The sequence below is a fragment of the Mercurialis annua genome, linkage group LG4 (assembly GCF_937616625.2).
Source record: "Mercurialis annua linkage group LG4, ddMerAnnu1.2, whole genome shotgun sequence".
Classification (NCBI taxonomy): Eukaryota; Viridiplantae; Streptophyta; class Magnoliopsida; order Malpighiales; family Euphorbiaceae; genus Mercurialis; species Mercurialis annua.
In genome coordinates this window covers 33,603,254-33,630,805 of record NC_065573.1, presented here as the reverse complement: position 1 = coordinate 33,630,805, position 27,552 = coordinate 33,603,254, and the positions used below count along the sequence as shown (strand labels likewise).

General features: G+C 29.5%; 5 protein-coding genes across 7 annotated transcripts; 2 read left to right on the top strand and 3 right to left on the bottom strand.

Moving 5' to 3' along the window:
* Positions 1–5,937: 5,937 nt before the first annotated feature.
* LOC126678620 (uncharacterized) lies at positions 5,938–6,762 on the bottom strand. The gene has a single exon (XM_050373514.1). The coding sequence runs from the start codon at positions 6,760–6,762 to the stop codon at positions 5,938–5,940; it is 825 nt and encodes a 274-aa protein (XP_050229471.1).
* A 1,946-nt stretch (positions 6,763–8,708) lies between these two features.
* Positions 8,709–11,878, top strand: LOC126679081 (uncharacterized). Of its 2 annotated transcripts, none has more exons than XM_050374019.1 (3): positions 8,709–8,897; positions 9,234–9,513; positions 11,574–11,878. In XM_050374019.1, exons 2-3 carry the CDS (start codon positions 9,252–9,254, stop codon positions 11,651–11,653), a joined length of 342 nt encoding a protein of 113 aa, XP_050229976.1. In that variant the 5' UTR covers positions 8,709–8,897; positions 9,234–9,251; the 3' UTR covers positions 11,654–11,878. The 2 variants fall into 2 exon arrangements, with proteins under 2 accessions (XP_050229976.1, XP_050229975.1); XM_050374018.2 differs by having other exon boundaries at positions 8,711–8,897; positions 9,246–9,513.
* Positions 11,879–11,964: 86 nt separating this feature from the next.
* LOC126679080 (protein ALP1-like) lies at positions 11,965–12,807 on the bottom strand. The gene is made up of 2 exons (XM_050374017.2): positions 12,634–12,807; positions 11,965–12,545 (listed from the first exon to the last, which is right to left on the bottom strand). Exons 1-2 carry the CDS (start codon positions 12,761–12,763, stop codon positions 12,076–12,078), a joined length of 600 nt encoding a protein of 199 aa, XP_050229974.1. The 5' UTR covers positions 12,764–12,807; the 3' UTR covers positions 11,965–12,075.
* Positions 12,808–15,213: 2,406 nt separating this feature from the next.
* Positions 15,214–20,603, top strand: LOC126677642 (SNF1-related protein kinase catalytic subunit alpha KIN10). 2 transcript variants are annotated; one of them, XM_050372362.2, is made up of 11 exons: positions 15,214–15,446; positions 15,924–16,117; positions 16,939–17,123; positions 17,215–17,397; positions 17,539–17,670; positions 18,122–18,307; positions 18,698–18,787; positions 18,879–18,962; positions 19,445–19,582; positions 19,942–20,184; positions 20,290–20,603. In XM_050372362.2, the coding sequence occupies exons 2-11, from the start codon at positions 15,928–15,930 to the stop codon at positions 20,401–20,403; spliced, it is 1,545 nt and encodes a 514-aa protein (XP_050228319.1). In that variant the 5' UTR covers positions 15,214–15,446; positions 15,924–15,927; the 3' UTR covers positions 20,404–20,603. The 2 variants fall into 2 exon arrangements, with proteins under 2 accessions (XP_050228319.1, XP_055961427.1); XM_056105452.1 differs by lacking the exons at positions 15,214–15,446; positions 15,924–16,117 and adding an exon at positions 16,602–16,668.
* A 1,601-nt stretch (positions 20,604–22,204) lies between these two features.
* On the bottom strand, positions 22,205–23,557 carry LOC126679148 (ethylene-responsive transcription factor ERN1-like). Its single transcript, XM_050374088.1, has one exon. It carries the CDS (start codon positions 23,419–23,421, stop codon positions 22,240–22,242), a length of 1,182 nt encoding a protein of 393 aa, XP_050230045.1. The 5' UTR covers positions 23,422–23,557; the 3' UTR covers positions 22,205–22,239.
* Positions 23,558–27,552: the final 3,995 nt, after the last annotated feature.

Below are 27,552 nucleotides of genomic sequence, written 5' to 3'. Positions count from 1 at the left end.
TACCTCAATATATTGTTAAATTCCTTACAGAAAAAATACAAAAGGAGTATGCTGTGGTATTTAGTATTTTAAATTAAATGTTAAAAAATCATATATTATTCTTGTTAAATGACTTTTTATTTGTAAGTTACTTTTCATTAATAAATTCTATCTATGATAAAAAAAATTATGCCAGTAAGCATGTACATCACTCAAAAATTCTGAATTCAAACCAGGCTTCTGTTAGCCAATGAGCCGATTTAAGTGAATTTTTTTTAACTAGATTCTACTAACCTCTTGCTAGTCCCCTGCTAATTATCTCCCTGTTAAAAAAAAGTCTAATTATCCGAAAACACCTTATATTTTTTAACTGTTTTTTATATATCAAACTTAAAAACCTAAGATTGTATCATAATTTTCAATTTCAATCTTATTCAATTTGGAGTGTTTTTTTTTTCAAAAATACATTTCATCTCAAGTTTAAAATAAAAAAATTTGTAATATATATAAATCTGATGGTAAATTTACCCTGTAGTTCAGTTATATTTAGAGTATAAAAACTTAGCTAAATTATAATATAAACCAAACTAGAAACCCAACTGAGCTAGTCGAGTTGAAAAAATTAATCCTTTACAATTTATGTTCAATTAGATTTTCTTAAAATTTGAAAAAATTAAGTTCAACTCGGTTAGATATTATTAAAAATGAGTTTTTTGGTTTGAACATAATTTTTTTGATTAAATTATAATGTAAATCGAACATAAATAAATGAACCAAAACTGACAAAACCGATCAGTTCCGTTTGAAGAAAATGGAATATTTAAATTTTTGTTTAGCGTAATTTTATAAAAAATAAAAAAATTGGCTTGGTTTAATTTTTTTTAAAGCTATTCAATTCGGTTTTCTATTATATTTTTTTTTGAATTTTTTCATAAATTATTATAGCTAAGTTCTAATGTAATTTAACCAAAAATCATATTAAACAGACCGAACTGACCAGTTTGTTTTTAGTTTGAAAAAAATAATTCTTTATAATTTTGATTTAATTCGGTTTCAATTTTTTTTATATAATTTTAAAACTAAATTGTTCGGTTTAGTTTTAAACATATAGTTTAATTGAAAATTATTGTAAACCTAATGGAAATAATATAATTAATATATTAACCAAACAAGTCAGCTTGATTTGATTTGAAAAATTAATGGCTAAGGATTGGAAAGTGAAAGTGAAACATATTTACATAGAAGCAAATTTTGCAGCGGACCACCTCGTCTCGCTGAGTGATAAAAGAGTCGTGGGGCTTATCTCGCACGTTAGTCCACCGAACAATCTTCTTTATTAGATTATGCATGACTTATATGACATTCCACATTATCAGAATGTTTAGTTTTCTGGTTGTTTAAGTTCCATTTCCTATTTGTTAAAAGCAAAATAGATTTGTTTTGAGAAAAACAAAAGAGTTCTTAATTGAAGTGAAACACATACAGGCCTTAGCGTGACCAAACCTATGGGCCACAGGCCCTGAGTCTTAGAAGTTAGAACATTGGGTTTTTTAGATAAATATCAAAAAAAGATAAAATATTCTTAAAAATACTACCTCAATTTTTTTTTTGAAAAATACAATCTGTACTTTTTTTTTTGAAAAATAACTTTTGTTATTCTCAAAAATATCTTTTTTAATCTCAGGAATACGATTTTAGTTATCCAACGGTATACTAACACTGTTGGTTAACCAACAAACAAAACTATTACAAATTCAAACCTCCATCTTTATTAAACTAGTTGAAAATTCTATTACAAATCCCTCCGCCTTTATCACCGCAAGAATAATTATCAAATAAAACCTAAATCATCTTTTTAAAATCTAAAATTATTGATTAACCATTTGTTAACCAACAAGGTACTAAAAACAAGGTCATTGGTGTACTATTAGTACATCATTGGTTAACTAGCAACAAACATAAAATTCAGCAACTGTTTATTAACGATATATTCAAAATAAAAATTACAGGTTACCTAACAGTTTATCCAATATTAACCATTGGTTACCCAACATCCAAAAATATTATAATTCTCACAAACATTTATTCAAATACCTAGAGTTCAACATATTGTGCAACACAAAAAAATCGAACCACAAACATAAAATTCAACAATTGTTTACTAACGATTTTATTAATGATATATTCAAAACAAAAATTACAGGTTACCTAACGGTTTACCCAATGTTAACCATTGGTTACCCAACACCCAAAAAATATTACAATTCTCACAAGCATTTCTTCAAACACTTAGAGTGCGACATGTTGTGCAACACAAAAAAATCGAACGACCATTCATCAACAGCATCGTTCACAAAAGAAAAATAAAAAATGGATTAAACAACACACAAAATGTGATTAACCCAAAATATTCACATTAACAAAGGATTAGACTGAAATCAAACTTCGGATCCGCCCATGAACCCTAATTTCCTTCACCATTTTTAATGATTCTGCTGTGAAAAAAGCATTTGTAATTTTCTGGAAACGTAGGCAATCTCTTAACAAACGGCGATGGTGGGCGATGACGGGCGATGGCGGCAGACTTACGACGGCGCCGATGGTTTGTTGACGATTGAATAGAGGAGAGGAGATCTCTAGGGTTTGGAGATTGAAGATGAAGAATTGATATGAGATTAGATTAGAGATAGAAATGGATTGATTTTAGAATAAAACAATAATAGAAAAAGTAAATGTCAAAAATAGAAAACCTAAAACTCAAAAATAAAAGATGGAAATTGTATTCCTCAAAAAGAGAAAGTTCAACCGTACTATTCTAATTACTTAGGATAATGAAGGTATTTTGTCTAATTAACTCTAGAACATTCAAACTTTGTTGCTCATAACCAGCAAGAAATAACGGATTTTTACAAAAATACCATAAAAAGTGAAAAACTTACTTTTTTACCATGTAAAAAAAAGTTTTTTCAAATATGCCATATTTATCCGTCATATTTATTTTATGTTTATCTTTAGTTTAGTTTTTGTTTATTTTTTATTTATTTTTTGTTTATTTTTTTCAAAAAAATAAACCTGGTATAAAAGTAAATAAAAATAAAAAATTCTGGTATAAAAGAAAGTCTTTAGAAAAACATGATAAAAAAAAAGTTTTTTCAAAAAAGTGGTATTTTTAGTAAATTTCCCAAGAAATAACATCTAAATTAATTGGGCATTTTACATAAACATCTAACATTTGCAAAAATATAACTTTTATACGGGTAAGAGTTTTCAATATGAAAACTACCATCCACACTGGAGATTATTACTTTTATACGGAACAAATATATATACTACTCCAAGTCAAACCCTCATAAACCAAATAATTTTCTCTCTCCTCAAATTCCTCTCTTCTTTCTCTCTCTCAACTCACCTTTTGTTCTTCGCACCAATCAACCTCTGCCCTTCCATTTCCATCGTTTCTCTTCCATTGTTCCACCTCCGTTGTTCCAGCTCCGCCGTTCCGCCTCCGCCGTTCCGTCTTCGTCTCGCCGTCATCTTTCTTTTATCGTTTTGATTTCAGATCTGAGTTTTTTTGTTCTTTTTTTTTCATTTTCAGATCTGTAATTTGTTAATTTTTCTACTGTTTTTTCACCATTAAACATGTATAAAAGAGTATCTTTAGAGAATCTAATACTCATTTCATGTTATGTAAAATAATTTTGTGATTTTATGGAATAAAATTCTGTTATTTCTGCATTTTTCTTGTGTTTCTGCGTTTTTTTAATCCTGCAGAATGATTTGTTGATGATGATTGATTGCTGAATTATTGTAATATCACAGTGTTGTTGATTTTATGGTGACTTTGTGTTGATATTATGTTGATATCAACTGATTTTTTTTATTTTAACATTGACACATAAAATAATATTGTCTATGAAATAAACTAAAAATTAAATTAAATTAAATTGAGACTAGATAATGATATGGTAGCATCATGGAAGAAGACAAATAATTAAGTTGAATTACTGTAACGATATAGTGTTGACATTTTGTTAATTTTCAGTTGATATTTTATTGATTTTAGCATTGGTGAAAAAGAAAATAATGATGTTAAATTATTATAGTGTTACAAATGTTGATCTTAGGTTGATATTGCGTTAATATTATGTTGATATTTAGTTGATTTTATCATTAACGGAAAAGAACACATTATATGTGAAAATAAAATAAAAAAATTGAAATTAAATTAAAAAAATGTTAAAAAAATAAAAATTAGTATACAAAAAGATTGAAAAATTTAAATTAGTAAGTTTATTACATATGTTGATATCAACATAACATCAACACAGTATCAACAGAAAATCAACATTGTAACATTATAATAATTCAATATCATTATTGTCTTTTTTCACCAATGTTAAAATCAACAAAATATTAACCGAAAATCAACACAGTTTCAACATTGTAACATTACAATAATTCAACATCTTTATTTGTCTTTTTTCCCAATGCTAACATATCATTATTTAGTCTCAGTTAAATTTTTATTTTTTTAGTTTATTTCACGGATATCATTATCTTATTTGTCAATGTTAAAATCAATATATATCAATTGATTATCAACATAAAATTAACAATACTGAAACATTATAATAATTTTATCAATCTACCATTATCAACAAATCGTGATGCAGAATTAAAAAAACGTAGAAATATAACCAAACATAGTAAAACTGCAGAAATAACATATTTTCATTCCATAAAATCATAAAATTATTTTATTTACATGAAAATTAGTATTACATTTCTTAAAGATAATCTTTACACATGTTTAATGGTAAAAAAATTATTGTGACTTAAAAATAGTTAATAAAACAATTTCTAGATCTGAAAATGAAAAATAAGAAGAAGAAGAACGGTGAATCTTTTTGTCTCAAAATCTGATTTTAAAAAACTTTTTAAAATCGTTAAAAACTTCTGATATCTATTCTTCCTTCCGACAATAAACTCCAATTCAGATTTAAAAAAGAAAATACAAAAATAAGAGAACGGCGGCGGCACAACGAAAGTGGCAGTGGAGCGGCACTGAGACTTGATGAAGGGCGACGACTATCAGAAGAAGAAATCGTGGGGAGAAAAAAAAAAGAAACCGCTACTTTCAGATAAAAACGAAAAATGAAACGACCAATATCAAGAAAGAAGTTCGTAAAAAAGAGAAGAATTTAAAAATTTAGGTCAAGAAAGTAATAAAAGGCTGTATGAAAAGTAAAGAAAATTTTTGGCCCGTATAAAAGTTATTGGGCTAAGAAATCCCGTAAAACATATAAAAAGCCCAAATTAATTTCGTCCAATTTGTGCCTCACCTTATTACATCTTTAGTCAAATGAAAGCATGTTAATATGGATGGGGCATCTTGTGTTAAGTACCACCCTAGATTAGGCCATTTGGTGTATTGGACCTGAAAATATCTTAGTCAAATGACGAATAATTAATTTAAATTATTTTTATACAAAATTAATTAATTTATGCGAAATACAAGAATTAATCTACGCTTAAAAGCAATTCAGGAAAGTCAAACTTTTTTTTTAATTTTTTATAAAAATATCCAAAACTTTTAAAGTTATAAATATACCATAATCTAATAATTTTATTGCACTTCTATTCAATTGGATATTTAATTTAATTTCAATTTTTTTATTTTTTAGTGGTGAAACAAAATAAAATTCAAAATTCAAAATGAACATAACAAATAAATATGTATTGTAAAATTGAAATTGGTTTATAAACTTTAAAAGCTTTATGTAATTTTATAAAAAGTTGATAAATCGACTTTTTAAACTACTAATCCTCTAATTTATATTAAAGAATGAAAATGCCGAAATAAAAAAAAAGACTAAATAGAAACAAGCTTAATTTTACCTTTTCATATGTACATTTCAAAATTCAAACATGATTTTTCAAGATCATAAAACACCCAAATCAAACAATCTCATCTAAACTATCAGCATTTGAGCTACTCTCTTTAACCAGCTCGACTTGGCTGTAAAAGGTCTTGACGAACAAGCAACAAACAATAGTATCAACAACTATTACAACTGAAAACATGTAAGAAATCAACACTCCCTCCAAAACCATACTCAAATTAACCCTTCCGATTACATAAAAATCTCTCACAATCCGATACCGAAACAAATATTGGATAGCACCAACTCCAAAATTGATCGGAAAAGCCAACAACGTCGTTGAATAATTCGTGTTTTTCCTTAGCAAACAAGCCTTTCGAATAGCCTTAAAATAGCTATTATTGAGATCTTTATCCGAAACGGCAATAACCAGTGATAAATTGCATATGATCATCGTATTCATCAAAATTGTATAGAGTACGATTCTTGTTGCTAGAACAAAGATCGGATTTTTCAACGAAAAATCGAGTGATGCTTCGACGAAACCCAAAGCTACAAGAAGAAGAAAGGTAATTGATATGTAGATAAAAGATGAAACATTAGGTTTATGGTGATCATCATCTAGATATCGAATTATGGATGTTTTTGCTATGATAAGTGATGATATTAGTGTAAAAGCAAGACTTACAAAAAGAAAAATACATGTGAGTTGATGAAAATTTAAATCAAGAAATTGATAAATTGTTGGAAGAACAAAGAAATTAGATTGATGAATTGATTGAAAAAGAAGAAATGAAGCAGAAAAGGGTAGCAAAATAATTACAGGGTTAGTGTTGAAGTAGTGAAAATCTTTCAATAAAGTATAGATTGATTTTCTAATGACTTTGCTTGACTTCTCCATAATTAAAAGATTATATCAAATTTTAAGCTTGAATATGAAAATGATATAGAGAGACTGATATTTATATTTGTATTGTGGTTTTCAAAAGTTTATTGTATGCATAAATATCGGTTTATATTTAACAGCCAAAGAAGACATAATTATGGCAGATTTAGGCTCTAAATATCTTTTTTGGTTAACTATAAGCGAGATTAACGTTTTGTGCATTTTTGAAAATATAATACTTATTTTGCTCTATTTCGGATAGGTATTATAGGTTTTGTGATGTAATCTTTATTCAGCCAATAGGCTGATCCTTTGGTGGGTAAACATGCTTGCTTTGCTATCACAATTATGTCATGAAAATTATCATATTCCTATCGAAGATGTTTAGTTTGGTTGATTTTGTTTTTTTAATACAATAGAGAAAATGGGGATTTGAAAGATTTTAAATTTAAAGTATTTTATTCTAATATTAAATTCTTTAAAACTGAATAAATTAGATAAAATTATTTTATCTATTCATTCTATGATCAAATAACAAAAATATTTTTAAAAGTTAATTTAGACAACTTAATCCGTCAATTTTACAACTCATGATAATTGTATCTAAACCTATGAAAACGTAAAAAATCACAACAAACAAGTTAATTCGATCAAATTTTCAGTTTGGTTTGATTTGTACTAAAACGTCACTTAAATTTTATTATATCTAAAACCAAATGAATTGAAAAATAATAATTATAATATCAAGTCAAAGTGAATCAAATTTATCAGTCAATTCATTTATTTATTTTTTATACGCCCATAGTCGAAGTATAACTTATTACGAAGAAGTTATATTTAAACTCAAATATTATAATTCTAATTCATTCTTATAACGAAATTATATAAAATTGATATAACTATGCTCAATAGGAAGAATTACTCTTTCCTTCTCTTCTTATTATGAGACTTTGTAATTGAAATTTCATTTTTTCCTCACCAGATTAGAGTCCAAAATAGAAGTCACAAATTTGTCAAGGAAACTATAAATTACACAAAATTTGACCATGACACAAATAGTGGTGATTGAAAGAGAAAGAATAGTTCGTCTGCCTTCTAAAAAAGGTCTATAGCCAACATAATTTCATATATTTATATTTTTGTTAAAATGACAATACATGTCAATATTGTGATCTATCTTTTCATAATTTAATTTTACAGTTACGATTTAATATTTGATTATATAAATAATTATTTTACATAGTTAATCTTTTATTCTAGTTTATCAAAGATTATGTAGGTTTAAAATAAATTTTTTTTATCTAAATTATAAAATTAATAAATTAAATTATTACATTTTTTTTTCAAAAACATTGTCATATTGGTTAAAATTATTGATATATAAATTATATGACTAACTTATATTTTTTTTTTGATAATTGGGGAGGAGAAGCGCTTGTGGGAGGAATCGAACCCACGACCTAGCAGTTTGCTGCCTAGCACTTATACCATTTGAGTTATAGCTCATTGGTATATGACTAACTTATATAAAACATGTGATTTTTTTGTTTTAAAATTTCCTGTCAGATGATGTGGTGGAAAATGTATAATTTTTCAAAGCAAATCCAATTAGTCTTTGAACGAGCTGTAACTCAAATGTTATAAGCATTGGGTAATAAATTACCAAGGTCGTAGGTTCAATTTTTCCCACCAGCGCTTCCCCTTTCCGGTTACATATAAAAAATCCAACTAATATCATTTACTATTTGACATTTATTTCATTTTTTTATTTGATCAGTATTTGTACAATTTTTTTTTTGACAATATTTGTACAATTTATTTTCAATAAAAAGATGAAATAGGCAAGGGATGAGTGGGCCTTTTAATAGTTTCAGTTTGAAGCTTCTTAACCACATCCATTTTCAATTCGAACCCAACTATTTCTTCCAAAAAAGAAATTAATAAATAAAATCATAAGAAAAATAAAAATCAAATGTTCAAGTCAAGCATGCCTGTTTTGACCACAATTTTCTAATTCAGCAATCCCCAAAGGTTCATATCAAGCGGGTGTATAATTTAATTGCTCATCTTAGCTCAGAAATTAAGTAAATTATTAGTCGTCAAACTTTAATCTCAGAGCCAGTCTGGGAATCGAGCTCGATTTTTGTTGGGTAAGTCCATCCGGCGTCTGTATTTTGTAATTTTTATTAATTCTAAATGCGGGATTTTTTTTTCCATTTGTTCGTTTGAGTTTCTAAGATCTGCGGAAATTAAGGTTTCTAATTGTTTTTGTTAATGGCTGTTTTGATTTGATTCTGTGTGTTTTTGTTTTTACCTTTTTCATAATGTGAAATAATTACTGTGATTGATAGAAATTAGCTGGAAGTTTGTGTGGATTCTTTTAGAGTGATTATTGAATTATTTGTTGAAACTTAAATGTTTGAAATTGTGTATATGATGTTTGAAGCAACGTATTTGTGGTGTTCTTTTGTGTTTATGTTCTTCAGTTCAAAATATAGGTAAAAATGGCGGCTAGACGTAATGTTGGATATGATGCGCTTCCTGCTGATGACGATAATGATTTTGGTAGACGTGATCGTAGGTTTGAGTATAAACCTGGAGCATATGATCGAATCCCTTGGAAATCCATAGCTCTTGCACTTTTTTTGCTATCTCTTGGATCATTGCTTCTCTTCCTTTCGTTCTTCATCTTGACTGGTCATATGGGTGGAGAGAAGTCTCAAGGTTATGGTCTCTTGTTCCTTGGATTTCTTGCTTTCATGCCAGGTGCGTTCGAACATATATACTAATTTGATTGCATGAGCAGATACTATTTATTGCTTTAATTTATTGGAAATGTTTGCCTGTTACATTTTTTTTTGTTGAAACTTAAATGTTTATTTGATTTGAGGAGAGGTTCAATGAAAGACATTTGAGCTTTGCAAGGGTCATTGCTATAACTTGGAGCAGTAAGGGGAATGGAATTTAGAGAAAGTGTTGTATTTTTAGGGAAAATATGAGAAAGCTAAGGTATGAAAACATGAAAAAGAATAGGTCTACAAGGAATAGGTACGTGTAACGTGCATAGACTTTCAAACTGCTGCATCCAATGAATATGGAACTAGTTTGTTGTCTCAAGTTAAAGATTACAATAGAACAAAACTAATAGAGTTATATCGGATTTATCATGGTTTAGAGTATGTTTGATTTTGATAGGAATATTGTATTGATTAATTGTGGATTCTATATGGATGCTTACTGTTTTTTGTAATTGTAATCAAGCTTCATACCTAAATAGCTGAAAGTTAGAAAGATGTGGACTAGGGAAATCTGATCTAAACTGATCAAGATTTGAATCACTGTCTACATAAGTTAAACATACATCTTTCAGATTTTCAGTGTTTCACATATTATCAAATGGGCCATTTTATTCCACTTCTCTAGAATATTTGTTATTCCTTTTTGCCCTTTCACCTACATTTATCTTAAAAACTGAACTAAAAAAAATTGCTACTTTTTGGCAACTAGTTGAAAGACGGTAGAAATTAGCGTCAGAGATCAGGATAGGTTAGTGAAGGTCGATTTGGGCTTATAAAAATGGTGGTTTGTCTACCCTTAGGATTGAATTTTGGATTGCTACCCCATCCTTTGACAATTGACACTTGTTACTTGTATCTATGCTGTGCCATTCCAAACAAACAGCTGCCCTAAAGTTTAGGATTCAAGTATAGTTATATTTCAGGTGGGGTTCTTGGTATTATGCTCGATAGCTTTTGAGGAGCGATATTTATTTTATATACCATTAATTTCTATGGTCTCAAGAGATGTGGTACTTTGAAATGCATTGTAAAAACTAGAGTCAACGAGAACAATTACCAACCTAGCTGCTTTTATACAGCGGTCTTGTCTTCATGCTCTTGTATCACTGTATTTTAACTTGATTCGGATGTTTAGATGCTTTACCTATAATTGGGTTGACTTTTAATTAGGTTACGGAAGATTTTCATCATTTCATGGGTGATCAATGCTCCTAGGGCATGGAATTGATTTTGCTGATTTCTATGCATGCATGTGTCCTTGTCCTCTAAAGGATTTTCTGCAGAAAGTTGATTAATTACTTGAGACATGGATCATAGGGTACTTGCAACTTTGATTAATTGCTAGAATAAATGGTTGCTTAATTTTAACCACAATTAGTGTTCTAGAATGTTATCATTGGTTCGTTTTGTGTTTACTAATTTGAATCCCTGGCTTTATTTGTGTAGAAAATGGAGGGACTGATGATATTAAGTATTCATGTCCTGAGAGTAAAAACTAAATTGATTTGTTGGGAATTTTGTATATTCTGTGCCAAACTCATTCTTTCATTTTTTTTAGAATTGAAATCTTAATTTGCAATGATTGTATGTGTTCGTGGAGAAGTATTGCCATATTCATGAATAGCCGATATATTGTTAAATGTGGTGTAGTAACTGGTAAAAGAAGGTAGAAAGGATAAGATATTTCACATAAAATCAGTTGGCTACTTAGCAAGTGTTTCCATCGTTAGTTGAATGGTGAATGCAGAACAAGGATCATCAACTGTAATAGATATTGTGTAAATGCTTTTTGCAAAATGCACACTGTTTTGATTATCTGGAGAATTTTATTCTTGTTTTTTGAACCGGAAACACATTATAGCGGATTTTATGTATGTTTTAGCTTGCAGTTTTGTCGGGAAAATTGTAATGCGTGCAATTGTTACTTTCATTCTGTAGCCTTCTGTAGCTGATGCTGCAAACATTTCCTAAAGCATTCCTTTAAACTTGACTCACCATCATTTTATTTTCCTTCCTTTGTGGCTTCAGGTTTCTATGAGACTCGGATAGCATATTACTCGTGGAGAGGTACTAAGGGATATCGTTTTGCTTCCATTCCAAATTACTAAGATGTGTAACATGATAATGTTTGCAATAGCTGCCACTTCTGGGTTTTGTTCTTGACACTGACCTTGCAATTTGCTGTACAGAATTACATGCTTGTGTCATTTTTAGGCTCTGTTTGTTTCAGCTGTTTGATGCAGCTGGTAGCTTGTGGCTGATAGCTGGTGGCTGGTAGCTGCTGGCTGATAGCTGGTGGCTGATATATTATAGTGTTTGGTAAATTTTATTGAGCTGTTGCTGTTTGTTAGTAAAATTACCAATATAGACATCACCTGTATAATTTACACTAAACAAAATGTACATACAAATTTATAAATCAAAACTAATATTTTATATCTATAAAAATATTCAACAATAAATAACTTACAAGATTATTCAAAAAAATTATTTAATTGTTTAAATGCGAAAAATGTAAATATAATTAAACTTACAGATCACCTCTTGCTCTCATCAAACTATGAGCAATTTGATCTTTTATTATTTTCATTTGAACCGCTTCACTTTCTTCGTAACTTTCATTTGATTGATCTTCATTTAAATTATTGAATATATCACGAGGCATGAAATTGGGATTCTGGTCTAAGTGCGAAAATGCTGGATCCTCTAGACTTTTTCTTCGAATATAATTGTGCAACGCCATTGATGTAACAACAATGTCTCTTTGTACATGAAATGGATATGAAGGCATCAATCGTAAAATCTTCCATCTCGCTTTCCAAACTCCAAAAGTTCTCTCAATGCAACTTCTAAGAGATGAATGCCATCGATTAAAAGTTTCTTTTAATCCCTTTGGTCGACCACCATGTTGAAATTCAGGTAGATGGTATCTAACTCCTTTATAAGGTGCAAGAAATCCTTCGATCTGTGAATACCCAGCATCTACCAAATAATATTTTCCTATATATATCATTAGATAAAAATATTATAAATTATTTTTAGTACTATCATAAATATAACTTTAAAAAAAATTATATAAAAAAAATACCTGGTGGTGGTTTAGGAAAATTTAATTCCCTTTTATGAATAGCGCATTGAAAAATTCGGCCATCGTGCGCTGTACCTTCCCATCCAGCCAACACAAAAGTAAATTGCATGTCAAAACTACAAACAGCCATAATATTCTGTGTAGGCACTCCTTTTCTACTAATAAATCGAATAATTTCGTCCTATATATTTTAATTTTTTGAAGAAAATCACAAGAGAAAGGTAGAAGTTGTTAGCAAGATATGGGCTACGTAACTTTCAAGTAAAATATAAAAAATTACACAACAATATACGTGTATTTTCTGTTAGTAAATTCACCAAATCTCTTCCCACAGAAATATCTTTTTGTTGTGAAGATATTTTCAAATTAATAGATATTAGATTGTCTAAAATATTTTAATAAGATATATAATAGAAAATCTGATAACAAAAAAGATATTCTTGTTAAAAATTTATATAACAGCAAAAATATAAGATTTCCTAATGTTCAAAATATTGCCAATTCTCTTTTCACAGAAAAATATTATTATTCGAAGTTTAAAAATAAACAAAAAATACGCAAACCAATTTAGCTGATAAGAAGCTAAAAGTTGACGTGAAATTGAATTCGTAAAATATAATACTAATTTTCCCATATTAGTAATCAAAAGTTTGGATGCTGGAGTAATAACAGCATGAAGAGTATACCCAGCCACAACTATTCATATGAATTAACAATATTGCAATCAAATAAAGAAATCCAAGAGTTATAATTTGTTGATAAAATTTATTTGCCAGAATCTAACCTAAATATTATACCTAACTGTGAGCAATTAACATAAATTGATTAAACATTAAAAGAATTGACAAAAACAATCAATAAATAACTTACAGGAGTAAATCAATAATTCTTCTGTCTTGGTTTCTTAATTGAGTTCTGTTGATAGAACACATAAATTTTATAGATGAGCGATTGAAAAATTTAAGAAGCCAATTTGTTTAGGTATTCTCTTTTATATAGGATGAGGATAATATTGTCAAACAAAATTTAAAAAGGAAACAGCTGAGAAAAAGCTACAAAATAGTGCTTTTTGAAAAGCAGCTGTTGGACATCTCAAACAGCTAACAGCAGCTGTTTCTAATTCCTCACCAAACAGGTAATTGCAGCTTTTCGAAAAGCAACAGCCAACAGCTGCATCCAACAGCTCAACCAAACGGGCACTTAGTTTGTTTCATGGCTCTGTTACTGTTATTTCCAGTTCTAGTCGTAAAAATTTGTAAACATTCATTCATAGTGAAGTTTGCTGAAGATTTTTCTTTTGATCATTGTGGTTATCTAACAGTAATAGTTATACAACTATAGATAGTCTTTTATCATGCAAAATACTATAAATATGTGTAACTCTTATTTTCTCGAAATCAAATGTTAGTGACCTTTGATAAAAAAAAAATGGTAGTGACTAATCCATATGTTGGGATGGGATTGGGTGGGTTCGAATTGGTCTAACTGTGTTTAAAGTACGGTTCAAGCATGTTCTGATTTCAAAGGTTAAAGAAGATTCTAAATACTTTTTGCTTGGGCTGTGCATCGATTAGTTCGGTCCCATCTGAAATCGATCAAATCAAAATATGTCAATTGTTTAAATTGAATCGAACTGAAGTTACTGAATTGAAGTGAATCGAACTGAAGTATTGTTTGGACTGACACTGAAGTAAATTGAACTACTGAATAATTTATTTATTCCATCTGTTATAACAATGTGATATCTATCTTTGTTACTATCTAAAAGAATTGATATTTTGACTTTAGTAAATTTGGCAACAACCTTTATATCAGCATCATCTACACAGATTATGACATTTGGAAATCCTTGATTAGTATAATTTATTTGTTGATTCTTGATTTTGGAAAGAGGCAGAACAACACGTTTAACTTGTTAAGAAGTAATTGATTAATAAAATTACTATTAAACAAACTAGTAAATATTTTGGTATAATGATTAAAATTTAAAGTTCATTTTAAGTTTTTCCCAAAAGAGCTTCATTTAAAATCAAAGGTGATTGATTTTCCTTTTTAAAGAAAATATTAGACTTAAACTTTCTCAAAATATTATGAGTTGATTAATTAATAATTATACATTTGACTAACCATTACAAATTAAAATATTATTTAATTTTTTTAAGTATTATGTACATATAACTTAAAATTATTACTATATATGTATATTTTTGTCGTATAAATTAGATTTTCTACAACTTTTTCATATAAATTATCAATTAAATTTATTAATACAAATTTATTTATGTGCAAGGAACTGGGAATCCAATTTAAATATTTGATGCATCTCAATAAAATATCTCATAAAAATACAAAATACAAGTGGTAAATGCCTACATGTACTTGACTCAGCAGATATCATCAAAAAAGCATTCAGAACAAATTTTATTTATTTGTTACTATTTTCTATTATTAATAATCTCAACAATAAAAAGGAAAAAAATTACAAAATCCCATTAATTTTGATTGCCTTACTGTTTAACCAAAAACAAATTTGTTCTTTTATAGTATAAGTTTACGGGGCAATACTGTTATTTTTCATAAATAAGAATTAGATTCACAACAATAATAATAAACAAACAAAAAATCATCGTGTCCTCTAAGAATCAACTGCAAAAACTTCTTCCTCATATTCTTTCAAGAATTTAACTGAAAAATTAAGTAAATAATTAGTTTTCACAATTGAAGAAAATTAATCTTTAATTTCAGTGCCAGTCTGTGCTTGGAGCTCGATTTTTGTTGTCACTTCCGTTGGCCCTTTATTTCTCCGTTTATCGGTAAGTTCGTCCGACGACTGTTATCTTTTTATCTGAATGCGTGAATTTTATATTTTTGTTTGATTGAGTTTTTAAGATCTGTTGAAATTAGGGTTTTAAGATTTATTTTGTTAATGAATCGAGGTTTGTCATTGTTTTGCTAATGATTTTTCTGATTTGATTTTGTGAATTCGCTGTATTTTCTTGTGTTTTTATTTTGATATATTTCATTATGTACTGATTGATAGAAACTAGAAGTTTTGTGTTGTATCTTCAAGAGAGTGATTCAATAGTGTGTGTTTAAGGTGCTTTTTTCTTTAATTTTTTTTATATGAGAGAAAAAATTAAATTAACTCATGTTATGATGCTTTTTTGTTTAATTAGAATGTTTTGTTCATGAAGTCTAGATTTGATTGTCAATTTGTCATGTTGATGTATTTGCTTTTCTTGTTTGTCTCAGCTTTGTTAATTTTATTTTATTTCATCCTTGTGTGATAGGAAAATGGACGGGTCAAGTCACCGAGGCGGTAGTAGTGCTGATGTGTTTTTACCGAATTACAAACTCGGTAAAACTCTTGGAATTGGTTCTTTTGGTAAGGTGAAAATTGCGGAGCATGCATTGACTGGTCATAAAGTTGCCATCAAGATACTTAACCGTCGAAAGATAAAGAACATGGAAATGGAAGAAAAAGGTGTGATTTGTGCATGTCTGCTGTTAACTTTTTACTCCATGTTTTTATGATTAGTTAGGAGTAGATTTGGTGCTATTATAATATGTTGAAAATGTTCTATGTTAGATTCCATCTTAAAACCAATTGGTATTAAGTGGAGGTGCCCAACTAATATATAAACACATGTCCACTCACACACACAACCAATGTGGGATTTCCCACTTTAACACTCCCCCTCACGCGTAGCGTGTACGGGCCGAGCAACAAAGTCCCCCCTCACGTAAATCTCACGTGGGCCGGGCCAAACTCAAATTGTGTGAATGGACAAGGCTCCGATACCATGTTAGATTCCATCTTAAAACCAATTGGTATTAAGTGGAGGTGCCCAACTAATATATAAACACATGTCCACTCACACACACAACCAATGTGGGATTTCCCACTTTAACATTCTACATTTTCCCTTTCTGCTGGAATGATGAGTGCATGTACTTTTACATGTCAGGCATTCTCCCTTCAAAGGAAAGTGTGGAACATCCTATATAAACTGTTGTAAACTATATGAAATTGAGGTGAGGGAATTTAACCATTCAAAGAAAAGTGTGGAACATCCCTCATTACATTAGTTGCTATTAACTATATGGAATTGAGGTAAAGAAATTTAAACATGAGATGCAGATTGTTGGTGAAACAAAGAGGATTATGTTGAATCATTTTGGTGATTTTACCTTTTCTGTCAAGGTCTTGAGATTGAAATCTGTCATTTTTTTCCCATTTGGTTTTCTAATGTCTATTTTTTGAGAAGCTGATGTGTTGCTGTCCTGCCCTTTTTGTTTTAATAGTGAGAAGAGAGATCAAAATCTTGAGACTTTTTATGCATCCTCACATTATAAGACTTTATGAGGTTATAGAGACACCAACTGATATATATGTCGTGATGGAGTATGTGAAGTCCGGAGAGCTCTTTGATTATATAGTGGAGAAGGGTAGGCTGCAGGAAGATGAGGCACGCAATTTCTTCCAGCAGGTAGGAATTACAAATAATATGCATGCATTTCCCCCAAGGTTTATTTGGACTTCTCAATTTAGATCATGAGCAAAAAAATTATCTGATGCAGATAATCTCTGGTGTGGAATACTGCCACAGGAATATGGTTGTTCATAGAGACCTTAAGCCAGAGAATTTGCTTTTGGATTCTAAATGCAATGTGAAGATAGCAGATTTTGGTTTGAGCAATATTATGCGAGATGGCCATTTTCTAAAGACAAGCTGTGGAAGCCCAAATTATGCTGCACCTGAGGTTGGAGTTGTAGAATTTATTTATGATGGATTTTGAATTTTAAAGTGGGAATGAAATGCTTTCATAAACTCTATATATTAAATCCGACTGTTCGGGTCTTATACAATGATCATAATTCAAGTCATGTCATTTATTTTGTAGGTTATCTCTGGCAAATTGTATGCTGGGCCTGAAGTGGATGTATGGAGTTGTGGTGTTATACTGTATGCCCTTCTCTGTGGTACTCTTCCTTTTGATGATGAAAACATTCCCAACCTCTTTAAGAAAATCAAGGTATTTGCTTGCTAACAAGCTTATATGGGTTTTTATTTCATGTTAGTTGATGGTCCAATTGACTGCTATTCAACTTGAGTTCTATCGAACTCTTTTGCTTTTCTTTTCTTTGGAATGATAATGCGCTTATAAATTCTGCAATATTCTAAATTGTTACTATTGTATAGCGCAAGACTTTATTTACTCATAATAAATTTGTGTTGAAGATTAAAAAACAAATAATCTGGTGCAAAATTATTTTGAATAATTCAGTTTTTGTCTTAATTAGTTGAAGTTAATGCAGAACCAAATCCTTTGGATGCCGTGTTTTATTATGCTTAACAAAGTTGCAGGAATGAAATGTAGCTGTTTATAATTTACTCTGTTTACTTTTGTATATTAGTTATTTTCTACTCTACTTGCAAATAAATTGAACCTACTGTGCCTGAGTGCACATCACTTTATCCTTTAGGGTGGGATATATACTCTCCCCAGCCATTTATCACCTGGAGCAAGAGATCTGATCCCAAGGATGCTTGTGGTTGATCCAATGAAGCGAATGACTATCCCTGAGATCCGTCAGCACCCATGGTTCCAAGCTCGCCTTCCACGTTATTTGGCTGTCCCTCCGCCGGATACAATGCAACAAGCTAAAAAGGTTTTGTAACTTGTCAACTTTGTAACTAAATTTAGTTGAGCAGTAATCGTGATTCCATGCTATTGTATAAAATTATAAATTAGCACTAATAATTTTTTTATCATTTAAAACTGGAAAATCCCTGAAATAAGCAGAGAACAATAAAAACCTAACACAATTGGAACTCAAATTTTATTAGAAAAAAATGTTTTTTTTAGTTTATGTGACTCTCCTTTTGGCATTTGCTTATTAAGTTAGGACTTTGTTTCATGCTGTACGCCCTCCCCTCCCAACTTCTTGCCTTCAATTTTGTTTGCCAGTTTTCTGGGTAATGCATGGTGTACATGTGTTTCAGTACATTTTGTACTCAGGTAATTGTGTTACTGAGGGGTATGGTTGTCCTTTTGGCAGATGGATGAAGAGATTCTCCAGGAAGTGATCAAGATGGGATTTGACCGGAACCTACTTATCGAATCTCTTCGCAACAGAATACAGAATGATGTTTGTTTTCTTGAAAAATCTGTCATTGTTATGTTAATCTCTAAAAATTTACAATAGTGTAACCTTGTACTATTAATTATAATTGTCACAGGCTACTGTTGCATACTATTTGTTGTTGGACAACCGTTTCCGCGTTTCCAATGGCTATCTTGGAGCCGAGTTTCAAGAAACAATGGTGGGTTTAAATTCAGTTATCTTTTTTTCGATTTCTTTTAAGTTGAAAATCGAGTTGTTGATAATTTGTAAACAAGCATTATAACTGCTCAACTATACATGGGTTGAGTAACCTAAGAAAACCTGACCTGAATCATTTGGCTCAGAAACAGCTTGTCCAGTAATTCCCAATAATTGCATTTGGACTGTTTAAGCCACTGTATTTTTCCTTATCAAAAGGTTTGGGATGCAGTATTTGGCATGCTACTACCACCTGGTATGTGAGTGGCATATCATCATACCATAATTGCCTGAGGAAAATGTGTTTACATTATATAATGTGAATGGAACTGTGCTTTTATGATCTTTTTTCCTGTCCATATCCTGGAAGTGATGTATTTATTGTCTCTATAACCCGACATTAGTGACCATTAGCAGTCCTTTTTTTGTCTCTGCTAGCTAGATTGTGATTGATCTTGATGTTATCTTATTATTTTATTGCAGGAATGTAATTTCAACCGTATGCATGCACATGAACCTACTTCTCCAGCTGCTGGACACCGCCTTCCAGGATACATGGACTATGGAATGAACTTAAAGTCACAGTTTCCAGTTGACAGGAAATGGGCTCTTGGACTTCAGGTTAAGTTTTTTGTACTTTTAAGATCAAGGAACATTTCTAGGAGCCAGTTTGCACAGTTTGTGATTGAAATTATATGAATTATCAGGAGCCAATTTGTACTGTAAATAAACTAACAAGTTTTGACAGTCTAATGTGTATAGAAGTTTAGGAACTTTTGTTTTGCTGAGAAACTTGTTTGGTCCATCCTTATTGAGGCCAAGGCTATTAGCATAAACAAATTTGTTCACATAACATCTGTAGCGGTGGTAGTGGAGCGAAAGGCTATATGTTAACTATTTGACTTGGCTAAGGCTAAATTGAACTTATTGTGTTTATTTGCAAGTATAACTGATCATATTTGCTGTGTTCCATTTGACAGTCACGAGCTCACCCTCGTGAAATAATGACAGAAGTTCTCAAAGCTCTACAAGAACTGAATGTGTGTTGGAAGAAAATCGGTCACTACAATATGAAGTGCAGGTGGATTCCGGGAATTCCTGGTCATCATGAAGGAATGGTTAATGACACTGGAAACAATAATCATTTCTTTGGAGACGATTCCACCATTATTGAGAATGATGGAGTCGCCAAATTACCGAATGTGGTGAAGTTTGAAGTTCAGGTAATGCGGTTTCCATAATGCAGGATCACTTTTATTTCATTAGTTTTATGTGAATGATTATAGCACAAAAACTGATACAAGCATATTGCTGCACGGTCTTGACAGCTTTACAAAACTCGGGAGGAGAAATACCTGCTCGACTTGCAAAGAGTACAGGGACCGCAGTTTCTCTTCCTGGATCTTTGTGCAGCTTTTCTTGCGCAACTCCGAGTTCTTTAGCTCGAGAACAAGTAGGCTCGCAAGAAGACATCAGTCCGTGGATCTCTTGTGATGCCTGTGAATAAGAAATCACGATGTAAATAAGTCGTTCAGACTTTTACATTTACTGCTCAACTTTGGTCCCTCAATTTTATATGTGGGTAATTGTTGCGTGAAGCTAACCTTGGGTTGGGCAAATCACTAGTAATCTGTTTTTGACAGTCTGATTTCTTTTTCCATAGGATTTCTCTCAATGTCGTTAAGCCTACTGGGAACTTTTCTTACTATCTTAAGGATAAACCCTTCAATTAGCTGTTGCTTTTGAGCAAGGGTGTAATTAATCTTTTACCATTTTAGTACTACATGCAACTCTTCGTAATTATGTTTTCCATGTGAAATTCCATCTATCTATGGTTCTTAACAACCAAAAATGTATTTGTTTCTTTATCCAAATATTATCAAATTAACAGAAGAGCGGAGGTAGGAGAAATTCTTCAGCAATTGCTAGATTAAATTGAAGTAATTGATTTAAATATTCTACATATCTAAATCTAAGTTTGGGTTGGTTCCGTTCATAAAAAAAATTATTTGTTTATAGCTAAGAATTTTTAAAATTCAGATAATAAAATCAGACAAATGAACAAAATATTTAATGTATTTTTTTTATTTTTACTTATTATTCTTCATATTTTCATCAGTTTTATAAATTTTTATCTAAATTGGTTAAGTTAATTTCAGTTATAATTACTAATTGGATTAGTTTGACGAAAGAGAAAGTAATTTGTTTAAATCAATTTTGATTAAATCGAGTGGTTTTTAATCGAATTTTCTTACTCTTAATTCAAATTATTTTGGCTGACTTTTTAGCGGCTTAATTTTTTAAGCAACAAATATTTTTCTTGCCTTTTGAACTTGACACAAAAGATCAATTGATGCCAAATTCAATGTTTTTTGAAAAGAAAACACCACGAAAGTAATATTGTGGCTCGTTTTACTCCTTCAGCTTAATTTTTTTATAATATTCTACTACATCAGCTCCAATTTGTATATAACATTCCAATCATTTTTTGATATCTCATCGAAGAGGGTGAAATGACTAAAATGTAAAATTCCTGGTGTTTTTTCTAAAGCCACGAACTTATTTTTAATTGATCTCTTATGGCAAATTCATGAGAGGTAAAATGAAGCTTTATTAATCTTTTAAGCCTTGGCGAAGTTGAGGTATTTAATGTTTCATCCTTTATAAAAATGGTAGTGCTATCTTTAAATATTAACTCCCCCATGTTATATTGTCAAAAAAGATAACGAAAACTTCCCCATGTTATAGAAACCATCTGCCCTTTCTGTGCACACAAAAACAGCTACGCATTATGCAACAATTATGTTGCACATAAATTTATCTGAGTATTATATTTGATGTTTTAGTTTACAGTTTTAAAATAATTTTCAAGACTTTATATTAATTTTATTTATGCAAAAAGAATTTATTTCGTCTTCTTCTTTTGGTGTTTTCATTTCTGTGCTACATTATGGGCTGAGTACATATACTCTAACAGGGATTATGAGAATGGGTACAAATTAATGTGCTAAACTCATAAATGGACATAAAAAGCAAGATTTTGTTTTTCTGCGAAAGTTTTAAGTGCTACAACCAAGCTTCAATTGTTATTGATTAGTTGGTAACTCATAAAGATGAGAAAAAATAATAATCAGAAAGTATACATTTTCTTGTTGTTTTTGCTCCTCAGAATAACTCTAAGGATCACAACTTCCCTGAAATTAAATTGATTGACCTGAGAATAATAGTATAGACTTTTTATGATATGACAATCAAATCAAGATCCTAAAATTGAATAATTAGTTAACAAAGCAAATTGGTTGAAGATCAAGTGAGCTCCAAATTGACATTAATTCACCATCAGAACTACCCATTTCACTTGAATTTTCTTTATTCTTCTCCACCATTTCTGCATTCCTTTCTTGTTCTTCTCCTTTGTTCTTGTAACACGCGTTCCGAAGATTCGTCACCTGAACAGATCTCTCTCTAGTTCCCTGTGAACAATTTACTGATCCAAGCTTCAATCTTAAGCACTCAGGAATTCCATTGAATGCATACAGGGAAGCTGAAAATTTCCTCTCATATTTCATCCTCTTCATTGCTGCTCTAAGCATGGAAGGATCATCATACAAATTCTCCGGCTCTACTGCTTCCTGATCGAATTCTTCAGCAATATCGAACGGAGAACAGTAAGCAGATGATAGTAATGCATAATCATCGACAAATTGAAAACCCGTATCAATCCCTTCCTCTTCTTGTTCATTAGTTTCACGATCATGATCATGATCATCACCACCACTATAAGAAGACTGTGTAATACTAATATCACCAACATTAACACAGTTGTAATCAAATTCTAGTTCTGCTTCTTTCTCAGTTAAACAAGATTCAAGAATCTTATTAATGGAAGAAGAAGAAGAACTATAATGATCTTCATGATCATTAAGAAAATCAGAAAATATTTGCGTGTCTGAGAATTCTGTCGATGATTCTTGATGAGTTATTTCTTGATGATAAACTTGTTGATTTTCTTGACGATATTGATCAGGCAATGAAGATATGCCTGCTGATGGTGGCGAGGCAGAAGCGGAACCAGAAGCAGAAGCAGAAAGGTTTCGTGCTTTGAGTCTTTGAAGTAAAAGATTAGTAATCTTTGAAGGAAGAGCCGGTGATGAAGAAGAGGAAGGTGAACAAGGCCAAAAATTAGTTCTGGTATTCGCTCCACGAAGCAGACAAGCAGCTTCATCGTAAGCTCTTGCAGCTTCTTCTGCAGTATCAAAAGTTCCTAACCAAACCCTAATTTTCTGAATGGTATCTTTAATCTCAGCCACCCATCTCCCCGACGGTCTCTGTCGGACTCCGACAAATCTTTTTCTTGCTTTTCTGATCACCATTTCATCCCAATTATTACTACCCATTTCTCCTTCAGGAGAGTTTTTGTTTTTGTCAGCAATTTCAGTGTTTTTTCTCTTCCTGCCCATGTTGGTGGTTATGGAGGTTTGAGTTAGTTTTGCTGGTTATGTTGGTTATAAGGTTGGTTGGTGTGGAAGCTGAATTTATATGAGTGGAAGTGAAGATAGTGTCAAATGAAAAAGAAGAGAAGAATTGGTCATATAATGTTGCTTTGTTTATATCTCTTTGTTGTTTTTTTAGTTTGTGATATCATAAGTATATTACTTCCTCTTCATATTTGTAGATTATAATCTAGAAAGTACCATTTGGAGATATTCTTAATGTATTACTTACTATTTTATTTATTTTGACTTAGCCAAACCCAAAAGGTATCTTATTCATTCTATTCCTTTTTATATTATCTTAACAAATTTTAATATTTATTTTACTAAATTTTATAGTTTAAGAAAACATGATTAATATTCTCTAATTTTTTTAATTATTATAAGCCCTTATTAAAAGCTATGTGTAATATTCATTTCTTTGAAATTATGAGACTAACTAATAAACCTTAAATAAAGAAAACATAGATAGATTAATTTAAAAGATTGCGATTTATTGAAAAACGGCTAACGATTCGAAAAAAAAAAGGAAAAAATGGATTTATAATAAAATATTTTTCGATAGCTAATAATTTATTTAGCATTGTTAAATATCCAGATAAAATTATTCATAATTAAATATATTAGTTTTATTAAGTTAACCTCAGATAAATTATTTTTAAATGATTTTCATTATTTATTAAGTATGTAAATTAAACTTACATATTATTTTAGTAATAATTAATTAATTTTGAATTTATATATAAAGTATTTTCTTATATAATATTTTTAATAAAATATTTTGTATTTGTAATATAACTTATTATAGTTTAAAATGTAAATTAATATTAAAAAATAATTATTTAAATTATTGTCATTTAACATATGAACAACCACAGTTAATCAAATGTCACTAAAAAATAGTTTGTATCAGCTATTAAATATCAACTATCAATAAGAGGTGAACCAAACATATCCTGATTAAAAGTCCAACTTCTTCTTATGATTTGAATTGTAGAAATGATTCGAGATTGTAAAAATTTATAATCAAACTTGACATTGTAACTTTGAAGAGAAAACAAGTCATTGTTGTCATGAAAGTTACTACTTTACAAGGCTTATATTGTTATTATATAAAATACTGATGCAATTATTGAAGTAACTCAAATTACCATATGGAAGTTAAATTACCATTCACATCACCCGCAAATTATGTTTGTAAATGGTTACCACCTATGTTGCTGTCTTATTGTAATGATTAATGTTCACATAAATCATTTCTATCCTAAGCTTCCATAGTAATTTTAATCTAGTAAATAAATATCAATCATTAATAGAATACTTGGTACATTATTTTGATTGAGATGAAACACTTTGAGTCTATGAGTAGTAGATAATTTATTAAGACACTTCTTTATGGTCTAGCTTTTTAATGAAATCTTTAATTGTTAAAAGAAGTGAAGATTTAACCCATAAGTTTAAAAAAAAATAGAAGACATAAATAATTACAGAGAAATTTCGTTAGTTTATCGTATTTTGAACACTCATGTTATATATGAGTCATAAATAAAGAAACTAAATCTTTTTATTTATAATAAATAAATATTTTAGGAAGAATCATAATCTTATTGAAATTTACTCTCTCTCTTTTGATACATAATTTAGAAAGTGTCATAACTTAATTTGAAAATCTAATTTTGTTAGGAAATACACATAACCCTTATAGTTGAAACAAAAAACACTTTCAAGTTATGGACATTATGAAAGCACTCTAGACCAGTGAACTACCATACTTTATCAAACATTCCACATCAGAAATGTGAAAATAATTTTGAAAAATTGGAAATCTAGAATTTTGTAATCAAATTATTCTGAATTAATTATTTTGAATCAGTAATTTTAATTTAAAAATTAATTTGATTAATTGGATGTGAATTATTTGAATAGATTATCACATTAATATAACAATAACTTCGAAAATTTAACTTTAACTCTATAGAAACATACAATGATGTCACTAAAGAAGTCATTTTCACATTTGAAGCCGAATAAAAAAAATTAACATTGGATAAATAGTCATAAAATGCAGCTCCCAATTGATTAGCATTTGTCATTATGGTTCACAGTCAAGAGTAACGATTTTCCCAAAGCCCCACCACACTGAGCATTAACAAATATTTAATTACATATAAATATATTAATTAAATCTTGATTTTTTGTAATATTCGTATGATTTAATGAAGCTAGGATAATGACATTAATCAGTACCTCTTTTGAGATTATTGTAATCGGTTATATGCTCTTTGCCAAACATATACAATGTCAATTATACTCATTTGTCATACATCATACTATCTAATTTCAATTAGAAGTTATGTAATTATTTAATTATATGACACGGTTTGAGAGTTGAACTTCAAATTTTATTAATTGATCAGCTATATTTAATTAATGATTATACGGTTTTTAGTTTGAATTTTGGCCAAGATCAATTAATTAAAGAAAAAACTTAGCTTTTAGAGGCTGTATGTTTTTAAGAAAATAATAGTACAAGAAAAAGGAAAAAAATAGGAGATGTTGTGACGACTGTAGGGGGCATACCAAAAGAAGAGACGAATGCAAACAAAAATTCACTTTTTGTGTTTGATATGTTGTTTTTTTATATCTTTCAACTTTGAAGTTAACCACACCATTTGATCACCAAATAAATAATATACCACAACTCTAAAGCTCACGTCAGTTGTTTAAAAATCATATTAGTCGTGGAATGATTATGGTTATCACCTATCAGTTTAATTACCGGTTAAATTATTTAAATAAAAATAACTTTCTTTATATAATTTTATAGAATATATATATTAATATATATATGTATTGTATATATTTAAAATATAATTAGATATTATACATGAACTTTTGTAGTTTAGATAATAATAAAAATCATAAAAATCGGTTAATTTTATGGTTCTATTGCCTTGCTGATTGATGTATTTTTTTTAAGTTTAAAGCGGTTAGAATACATTCTTAAATTCTAAGAGGAATTTAATCGGATTGAAATATCTTTATATAATTTTATAGAATATATATATTAATTATATGTATTATATATATTTAGAAATATAATTAGATTTTATATATGAACTTTTGTAGTTTAGTTAATAATAATTACTATAATTTATAAAATCGGCCAATTTTATGGTTCTATTGGATCACTGATTTATGTATTTCCTATACATTCAAATTAATTTATTCAGTCAGTCCGGTCTAATTTTTAAAATACTGAGTTAAATATAATGTTTCTATTACTAAACTACGCATATTATACAGTTTTATCAAAATAATTTCTACTATTGTACATTAATACAAATTAAGTTGTGCACTCAACTCAAAACATGTTCACCCACCACACAATAATTTAAAATAAACAAAATTTTAATTAATTGGAAGTATAAAATTTACAAAATTTAGGAAGACAAAGTATCATAAACTATTGATGATGGGTTTACACCATCGTTAGTTGATCGTGGCTTCAATTGTTAATCATTGAGGTTAGACCAACTTAATTACTAGTGATTAACCAATCTCATGCCACATGGTAATGTTAAGGTTGTTCAACTCTCTATTGCAAAATGATTTAATTAGCTATTAAGTCTGTAGATTAGGCAAGTGTAAGCATATAATTTTACTAAAGAAGTCGTCAATGGCCATCTTATTCCTCCACGTGGAGGTTTTACAGCTAATTAATTGTCTCCTTCTTAAGGAAATAGACAATTAATTAAAATAATCTTTATATTATGAATTGTCAATTACAACTTTAATTAAATTTATAGTACTTGATAAGCTATTAGAACTGATTGAGTATATATCCCCTCTTTGCTTATACTATGAGGTATAAATGCATTCAGCAACTCACAAGTTGTTCGAGATCAACTCGGATATAATAAAAATGAGTTCGATTTATTTGAATTTAATTCTGAAACAAGTTATGATGAAAAAGGTTTTAAATAAATATGTATGCTAACATTTTCAATAGTTTTTTTATTTATTAAATTAGATGTTACTTGAAAAAACACAAATAGCTCTAATTAGAACTTGTGAAACATATTTGAACTCGAGTTT